The sequence below is a fragment of the Atta cephalotes genome (assembly GCF_000143395.1).
Source record: "Atta cephalotes unplaced genomic scaffold scaffold00048, whole genome shotgun sequence".
Lineage (NCBI taxonomy): Eukaryota > Metazoa > Arthropoda > Insecta > Hymenoptera > Formicidae > Atta > Atta cephalotes.
The window spans coordinates 871,818-882,029 of NW_012130112.1; the positions used below are offsets into that span (position 1 = coordinate 871,818).

Here is a 10,212-nt window from a genome sequence, read left to right on the forward strand (position 1 = left end):
TTTAATTCCTTTAAGAAACATATTAATTTATATGTTATAATTGTGATATAAAGAGGAATTTGGAATTCTATATATCGATAGAAATTAAATTATTATTAGTATATGTATAGAGAATGTGATAGAGGAAAGAGAAGTTATTAAAATATAATTAGGATTTGAAGTATAAGATTTAAAAAATTATAAGGTATCTGAGCTGAATAAGGCCTACGTTAAAATTATTATTTAAAAAAAGTATTACTTAAAAAAATGCGCTTTACGCATAAAATAATAATTCACTATACTACTGAACGCCATTTTGCAACACGAGTGTAAAAAGTCATTTCCGACGTATTTTTGTTGAACATGAATTCGGTAGTAAAAGTTGGTTATCATGTTGAGAAAAAAAATCTTAATATCAAAAAACAAAGACTTTAAGTTTAAAGTTAGTAACTAACTTTAAAGTTAGTTTTTAAAACGTTATCACCGGCAGCTACTCTTGTTGTTTAAATTAATTTCATTAATGCCACATCACAAAGTATTAACTTTCAGCTTTAAAATGTATCTTAGTTCATTTCGATATGATTTATTTTCGAGATATAGCAATGTTTGAAAATATAGATAATTCTTTTCTCATGTAATAGTATCCAATAAATAAATAATATTATTTTAAAGAAAATTAATATTTTTAAATATTTTTTGAAATATTAATTATATCATTCTTTAATAGAATATTGATTACAATTATTGTAATATTAGCTTTATATTTAATATCACAATTTTCCCTTGTCACAAATGACTCTATATTGTAAGATTATTGCGATAAAGAACATAGGTTAACAATTTTTTTCACATTCAAAATTAAAATTAAAATTAAAATTGATCATATTATCTAATTAATTTGCATATATTTAAAATATTTATATAACATTTTCAAAAAAGAAATCTTTAAATTAATTAAATAATTACAAATTATAGAATGTTTAAATTCAATTTTTTATTTTTCTGTCACAATAACACATAGTGACCTTATGTACTTAAAAGATGTGCCATAGAAAGTAGATAAAGAGCTAAGGAATTAAAACTGGCAGCAACACATTTGTTTAATGTAAATGTAATATAAACTTGTGACGAAGTGTATGTACGAACCATTTTTATAATATAATAATTTATTTCAAAGTTTATCAAGTGCACATTATTTTATAGTTTATTATAATATATTATAATATTATTTAATTTTCTAGCTGGAAATAGAATAAATAAATGAATTATTTACATTGAGTATATTTTTTTAGGAACAATAAACTCTTATCAAATAAGAATGATTTTCAGTCCTGTTAATTTTTAAAAGCTAAAATAACATTTAAATTATTACAATTTTAGAGAGAAAGTTACAATTTTAGAAAGATTAAAAGATAAATTACATTACAGACCAAATTAAAAATAATTGTGATGTTTAAGAGTGGAGTAAGTCCTAAGGGATTTTCTTTTTATAATTAATAATTTTAAAATTAAATTTAGAAAGATAATGTTCAGTTTCTTTGTCATTTTTATTTTATTTTTATTTGAGCCTTATATTCATATGCATGTAATGAGGCCTAATATCAGAATTAAAACATTTTTTTTGTTTACTTACAAATATAGAAGATATATTTCATTTTTGTGAATGAAAATAAAGATGAAAATAAAGATTTTATTTTCACTTAGTCTTTTTCGTTAGTTTATTTCACTATTCCCATAAATAGAATTTTAAAAAACAAAAATTAGATGGATCTTACTTGCTCAGATATCTTGTTGGAAGTTAATTTCAGAAAATATATATATACAATAATATAAATACAATATAATATAAATACAAATATTAATTGTATCAAATAATAATATAAATACAAATATTAATTCTATTTATTTTGAATGCAACAAATAACATCACATTAAAACTGATATTTATTTTTGAAAGATTTTTATAAATTAATATTTGTCTGTAACTGAGAGATCAAAATTATCGTCTCTATGTCTGTTTCTATTAATATAGTTTAATTTTTATTTTGAACTAAGTTTTTGTCTTTTTATGATACCCGTTTCTAGATTCCAGTGTTGATTAATTTCGGTTCAATTTGCTCTTTATTTTTTTCTAATTCTTAGAACTAGGAAGAGATAATTGAACCAAGATTAAAATTAAACTATGTACATTGACAGAAGTGGTACAAAAATTAGAAAAAACATGAAGAGTGGATTGAATTAAGGTTAAAATTAATTTACATTGGTAGAAACAAACACCAATGAAGAAAACTTCGTTTAACGATTAAATGAAGATAAAAAAAATGTTGATAATTAAAAAAGATTAGAGATTTGGAGTATCTTTAAAAATTCTTACCTTAAAACGAAATATGCCAACAAGCATCGACACAATCGCAGTGATCATTATTATTACATTAGGCCAAGATACGTATAGACTGTATAGATTGTATGGAGTATAACTATTGTAAATTAGATAATAGAAGAAATACGTAAAAAGAGTCGATGTGATTAAGAAATACAAATAAGTGAAATACGGTCTAGGTTGTCCAAGAGGATATTCGAACAAGCCTAAACCGCAGAACGAGCCGATGATCAATAACGGCGCCAATGCTGTTTGGATTGTTTTCGTCATGGCTACTGATTAAATTTAAATCATATCTTGCTGCATGAGACACAAATGCGTTTCAATATTTTCTACAAAAATTTCAGAACAATTTTTTTCCTTTAGATCCTTTAGGAAACTTTGCAAGAATTACACTGTAAAGTATATTAAATTGAAAGTGCTATTTGACCAGCAGTATTGAGCGAAAGAATAAAAACACATATAGATAATCTAGATTAGATTGCTTTTTTCTTGTGGAATTATTATTTATACGTATGTAATTATCATAAGGCGTAAATGGTCATAATAATGGCTTTGCGATATTGCGTTTTTATATTAAGTTCAAATCTATTTAATCGTTACTTTTTATCTACAAGACTTATGAGTAAAGCTATGTTATACATTTTTTAAATAAAGATTAAATGCAAACATTTTTTTTAATTATGAAACAATGGATTAAATAGAATAATATATATGAATAGCATTCATATATACATTTAGCGATAAATAATTTAAACATAATTTATCTATTACTTTTCCCGAATTAAGAATGCGAAATAAAAGGTGAATGACAGAATTAAACTATGAAAGTAACAAAAAGCTTTAAAGCATCAGTCCTTTATTAAAAACTTTATTATTGTGTTCATTGTGTGGATTTGGTGTAATAAAAAGTTATAACAAATTAATAATCGCTTATCGTATCACAACTGAAATATCGAAAATACTCATGAGTGTGTGCGTAACGAATGTAAGAAGTAAAGCAAAAATCATGCAATAAAGTCTATTCATCGGAGAATATTAAAAATGTAAAGGATATATTATTTTAGGATATGTCCAATTTTGTAAAATGCATTAATATTTCGACAGTTAGACGGTTGAGATTGTTTTGACGCGGAAGGGTGGCGCGTATGGGTGCTTTGTTTATGCGCATTCACTGCGTAGTCATTCCCATACCGTGACTCATATGGGCAGGTAATCGCGCCGCGTGGATTCTCTTCTTCACAATTTCACATTTCTTTTTGAAAACGATTGCGATAAATGCTAGATGACACGTAAAGTTGTACCTTATGAATACTCATAGTATATACGATTATTAGCTCGCACGATTAGTTATTCATAAAAGGATCGAGATGACACATAATCATATATCATGGAACAGATATTTCGTACGTTTTATTTGGAATTAAAACACGATGAAAAACAGAATTTATTACTTTTTCGCGATAATTATATACGGACGACAATTATTTTTGTTTAATGTAAAATTTTTCTCTCGCTTAAGTATAATTCTCGGTTGCTTCGAATGATATCACACGATTGTAAAAAGCAACGTTAATAAATATATTCATGCAAATAACGCAATTCATGTTATGCCTACTTTCAGACCTAATATATAGTTTGTGTAATTAATAATTTAATTAATTTTTCATTTTTATACATCTTTCATTATACGATCCGTATAAAAAATTAAGCGTAACTTTGGACTTATTCGTCAATAATAAAAGAAATATTTTTTTTATTAATCTCTAGTCTATTTCATTGACTCTAATTTTACAGATATTGCAATAAGAGATTTAGCCCTTTTATCTGCTCCGAATTTATTTCGTAATAGTGATGAATTGATGAGTACTTGATATACATTTCTAAAAGTTTACTGATAATTACATAATAATATACATAATGGCTATATATTACATTTTTCAGATGATATCTTTTCGCTCACGGGTACGACCTTGACGTAGTAGAAGGATATATTAGGTGTAGTAAAAACAAATCCATTATTTTTCCATTCAATTTCATGCAAAAATAATGGATTTCTTTTTACTACACCTAATACATGAAAAGAAGGTTTTTCTTAAGTATCTAAAAATTTTTGGATCTATCTGAATGATATATCTAGATAAATTTTTAGATATTGAGTAAAATCGTTCTTTCCGTGTAAAAATCCACCGATGAAGAAGCTAACGTACCTTCGCCGCCGATTTAATTGAAGTGAACGAACTGCTGCCGATTCGTCGCGTCGCGTTTGTTTCGGAAGTGCTGTTGAAGTTATCGGAATAACTAATAGACTTTTCATAAAATATTCGATGGAATTGTTCAACGCGAAAGACTTTGATAAATAATTAGTCCGCGCGCAATTATAGAATATTATTCGCGAGTATCCTGTGCGAGAGGATGTCAACACAATTCTTAGAGGAGGAGGATGTTTGGGAGAGACTTCGGGCACCGGTAGAGTAACTTTGCGGTAAATATTTTTTATATGTGTAAAATTAATCTTTTTTTGCTTGTTCTTAATCGTTTTATTTGATAATAATATAAAAATAATAATTAGAAAAAAAAGTGAAGTTATTTATATAAAAATTGTACAAACAAAATTTTATACTTGTTTTATATTGTAAATTTATTCTTGTAACTTTATTCTTGTTGAGATTCAGTTTCAGTTAGATATAAAATAATCATATAATCTCTAAAAGAGATTATACGATTATTTTATATCTAACTGAATAATAGGTAAAAATTCGATGCCTATAAAAATTATATTTTCAAATTTGCATGATTATTTACCAGAAAACTGCATACATTCATATAATAATAATTTTTTTAAATAATAATTATTTCTTTATGCTGTTTTAATTTGGATTTTAATTATTGCAGAATCATCGTAACGACATTGCAGATGTAACTCCATTGTTGCGCATCGATCGGTGAGTGATGATTTAACATTTTTATTGGGGTAACGAATGTATCGTCATTTTATTAGTATTTTATGTACATATCTAAATACATGCATACGTAAATATGATAACAATATGCGAATAATTATATATAATATATAGCATATTATCCGTTGTCTTAAAATGGATAAGTTAGAACAAATTAGGATAAACTTAATTCTGGATGCCTTCTTATGATTGAATATATTGTGCATGTGAAGATATTTTCTTAAATTAATTTACGATATTCATTTATCATCAAATACACTGAAAGAAAAAAATGATTACAATTACTATAATTAAACTATAATTTACCACAATTTAAATATAATTTTTTGGAACAATTATATATATATAATAATTTTAACATATAAGTATAGTCAATTATGCTATTAATAATTGTTGCAAATACTATCTGAGATTAATTTTTCTTAATATATTTTTTGTCATTATTACCACATAAAGAGTGAATTAATTAAAAAAAAGTGTGTTTATAGTAATTACTTGCATTTATTGAACAATAATTTTTATTTTATTTATCATTTACATTTTCATGTTTTCTTGTATTAATATTCGAAATTATCATAATTTATCATATAATTTTTTTCATATTTGAGAGAACTATACACTTATGATTATTATCACTACTAATATTATAGCAGTAATAAACATAAAAGTGTCTTAATCGTAATTAATTATTTTATTATTGTGCAATTGTAATCACAAATACTTTTCTCTCAAACACTTTTTTCTCAATGTATCTATTTTGTTCCCAAATATTCATCCAGGATTAAATTTTATATAAGTTAGCAAAAAACTGCAATTACATGCATATACAGATATTGGATTTTTAGAATCTTTTTTGATTGCTTCTTTTGATTATATGTATATATTTTATAATGAAATAGTAACAAATATTTTAATATAGAGTTGTATATTTCGTACAATTTATTTTATTTTTTATTTTTTATAGAAGATATTTTATGATTCTTAATTATTATTATTTATCTCAATGCACTGACTTTAATCTAAACTTATATAATTTATCTATTCGTAGTAATTGATAAACTAGATTTTATATCAATTGAAGTATAGTAATGACTTGAGATCCATATACATTTGGTAGTAAAATAGAAGAATTTTATGTAGTTGTTATGTAATTGTTTTAAAATTGTGATCAGTTTTGCATTTTAAAATACTAGATTATGAAATACTATTTTTATGTAAAAAATAACTCTAATAGTATATAAATAATGTAAAAAGATATTTTTATTAATAGTCATGAGGGAAATTTTTGTCTCTTTCGAATCTTACGAATCAATCCTCTGAATTTCTTATCTCTGCATATTTTCGAAATGAAATTCAGCATTTTATCGCTCGAATCGATGAAAATACATGTATAGGCCTTGGATTGTTGATCGGACGGTAATCGGTTGAATAATTTTTATTTATTTCTTTTTGAATTAAAATTGTATTTTTATATTATAAAGTTCATATTAAGAAACTAAATTTTGTAATATTCACGACGGAGTCTCTTCGAATCAAAACACTACCATAACATAAAATATTTTTTTTTAATTTAGATTTATTTTTAATTAGATTATTTTAATTGATTATTTTAATAATTAGATATGTATTTCTAATTGCGAATAAACGCGAGTAAAAAATAAACGCATAATTTATTCGTATATCAATAGAATTATTACATTATTTTTGAGTAATGACTGATTTTATTATAATGTGATGGTCATTTCGCGACGGGTTCGTGTTTTGCGCATCATTTAAAAGCGTAAAAATTTACGCTTATTACCGATATTAATTAGGTAAAAGGAATATTTCTCCTTATTGATTTCTGTCATATAAGAAGCCAGAATATTGGCCAAATACAGTTTCAAAGGTATATAAAGGTGAGCTAAATATTCGGGAGGGTAATTACCTACAGGTCAAATTTGCTTGCAAATTTCTTTTATTTTTTAAATTATTGATTATTTATTTAGTATGATCGTGATTAAATTATCCCGCTGATTTACCAGAACACGATAGAACATAGTTAGGTATTAACGTCTCCCATACAACATATGTGTCTAAAATATATCAAAGATCCCAAGTAAAATAAAAGAGATATACTAAAAATATCACTTTTTACTTGGAATATAATATTTTTAGGATATTTTAGGATATCTCTACGATATATTTCGGACATTTATACTATAATAATAGATTATATTTGCGGTATGTTACTGCACTTTTATGAAGGTAGACAAGAATACATGGATGAAAATAGGCAAAATAAATGATAAAATATAGGTAGATAAGACAATAAAGGGATCATTTTGTGGTTATAAAAAAAGCCCTCATGTCCTCAATCGATTATTCGATAAGCAGGATAAGTTCTGAAATCCATTGAATAAGTGTTACAATCATTCTGTCCACGACTATACTTACGTACCTGCATCGGACAATGAGTTGCACCGTTTCTTGCTTACCGTATGCTTTCCATTATTCGCTAAATATTTCTTGTTATAATTAAATAATATGCTTCGCATCAAATTTTCGGCAAAAGAAAATCATCTTAGAATTAAGTCAGGAATATGACATTTTAAGGACAAACATTTATTTCGAATTATTCTGCATAAAACAATATATAATATTATCAATAATAATATAATTCGCTATTATTTAAACTATATAATTTACAAAAAAAATCGTAAGAATTTTATTTTCGCATTTGTAGAATTAGCCGATTTTGTTTCTAGCCGATTTTGTATAGAAACAAGCCACAAATATATAAATTATGAATTTTGATTAGCATTAATGAAATATAATAATTAGTTTTTGAAAAATATGGAGGTGAAGAAATAAGATTTTTTTATGAGATGTGTTCAATATCGGTTTTCCTTTATAATTAAAATATTAAAATGTTTTTATTAAAATATACAATTGCAATTTCTTAATTATCAATATAACATTCCTACTTTTAGTTTGTTAAGTACTTTAGTTAGTTAAGTACTTTGAGTAATCTATTGTATACAAGCTGAGGTGCATCTATGGCAAATACGAAATCCAGATGATTGAATTTAGGAAATGGCACTGTATAGTCGTCCACTACATTAGGTAACATCCGGATGAGTTCTTTCACATCCTTAAAGAAATAATTTTGATCGCTCTTATTTCTTTGTGACATAAGTGTACAAAGGGTTAAAACATATTAATCTCCAATATATCTCTTAATGATTTAAGTTTTAACTTTTATTCGCTATACCTACCGGGAAGGTGGTTATCGGGTCGTTTTCGGCGTAGAATAACGCGAACGGTGCGGTGATGTTCGCGAGATTGTAATCCGGTGGTTCGGATGTATTGTAGATTTGTAGATTTTTCATGTGACCGTAATCATATTGACAAAATCTCCCGGAATTAAGTACTTGATGAAAATGTACTATCATTTTGATCGAGGTACCAGCTGGATTGTGACTCAAAAATGTGGACAGCAAAGTCTAAAAACCGGATAACTTGTGATGCGGGTGAAATGATGACGAAAACCCGGAGATGGAAATCAGTACGATGTTTGCAAAATACTCACAATATTTAATTGTTCCCTATCGAAACCACAGAAAAGACATAGCGCAGTGGCGAATATTTCTGTATTGATATCGCTGAGAGACTTACTCAAGTTTATAAAGTTAATGGGGAAAAGCTCGTTTATACCAAGCAACTGCAACAACTCCTGCAAAAGAGCGTTTTGAATTTAAACTGCGATGTAATGTGCTTATAATCTGATCTTACAGTTTCCAATGATTATTTGAGAAATAAAAAATTTGAAGTAACTTTTTGAAACGTGATTCATACAAAGAAGCTTTAAATTGTTCCGATCTTCATTGTAATATTTCAAAGAATATTTAGTTCAAATTATATTCAAATTTTTAGTACTACAGAGTGGCACATACGAAATGTCATACTATTTAATTATCTTATTAAAATCATTCTTGTGTATTATTGATTTTTTTTAACTTTATGAGCAAATTCTGTGTTTCGTGGAAATTCTGATATGGTCGATGTGGTTATGAGTCGAAATTGAGCGGACATGAAAGTGTACATATTACTTTAAGAAATAGAAGATGGTACACGAAATGTCGTACGAATTGTTTTATACAGAGTAAGATTAGAATGGCCTTGATTAGATTTTTTAAATATCTTAAAAAGGAAAAGAGCTGCTCGAGTTTGCTATATTTACCTTTCAATTGTTGCAATACATAATTTACAATCATATTTATTTTTATTTGAAGTGGAACTACCTGATTTCAAAGTGATGTGTATGCCCTTATCTCAATCTACTTCCAATTTGTGATGTGTGTGTCACAGTACCTAACAGAATTTTCTTGAAGCATAGAATTTGCTCACAGTTAAAAAACTCGATGTTTCTCGAGTATAGTTTTAACGAGATAATTAAATGATACTTCGTGCACCAGTTTGTATGTATTTTCGGAATTTCAAAACTTTAATTCTGTTAAAATAATTTCGCTTAAAATTCAAAAACTAAAAATCTAATTTTACTATTTCGGCTATTCTTTTCAATATTTCAATTGCTTATAATACAAATATTGCATTATTTCTGTAAAAGAAAGTAAAGTTCAAGATCTCTAAAAGTGGATTATAAAAGGAATAATATTCGAAAAAAAAATGTGACATCTTGTGTGCAATCTAAAATCGAAAGATGGAAATAATAAAAGCTTTTTACATATATTGGATGTTTTTTAAAATTATTTCCTGATATAAATTATAAATTATGTTTTAAAAGTATTTCCATATGACTTTACCTGAGTATTTGCTACGAAAGTGCAGAACAATCGTAACGGAGTGGTTACACGCTTCAGAATAACCGCAGGTGCAAGACTGATTATT

At 26.0% G+C, this 10,212-nt stretch overlaps 1 protein-coding gene across 1 annotated transcript in view; it reads right to left on the minus strand.

Moving 5' to 3' along the window:
* Positions 1-8,311: 8,311 nt before the first annotated feature.
* Positions 8,312-10,212, minus strand: part of LOC105622781 (lipase 3-like) — a 3,413-nt gene continuing 1,512 nt past the window's right edge. Inside the window, exons 3-6 of the mRNA XM_012204194.1 lie at positions 10,128-10,210; positions 8,894-9,037; positions 8,580-8,807; positions 8,312-8,455 (exon numbers count right to left, since the gene is read on the minus strand). Of these exons, the coding sequence (XP_012059584.1) occupies positions 8,312-8,455; positions 8,580-8,807; positions 8,894-9,037; positions 10,128-10,210 (599 nt within the window). The remainder of the gene's footprint in view (positions 8,456-8,579; positions 8,808-8,893; positions 9,038-10,127; positions 10,211-10,212) is intronic.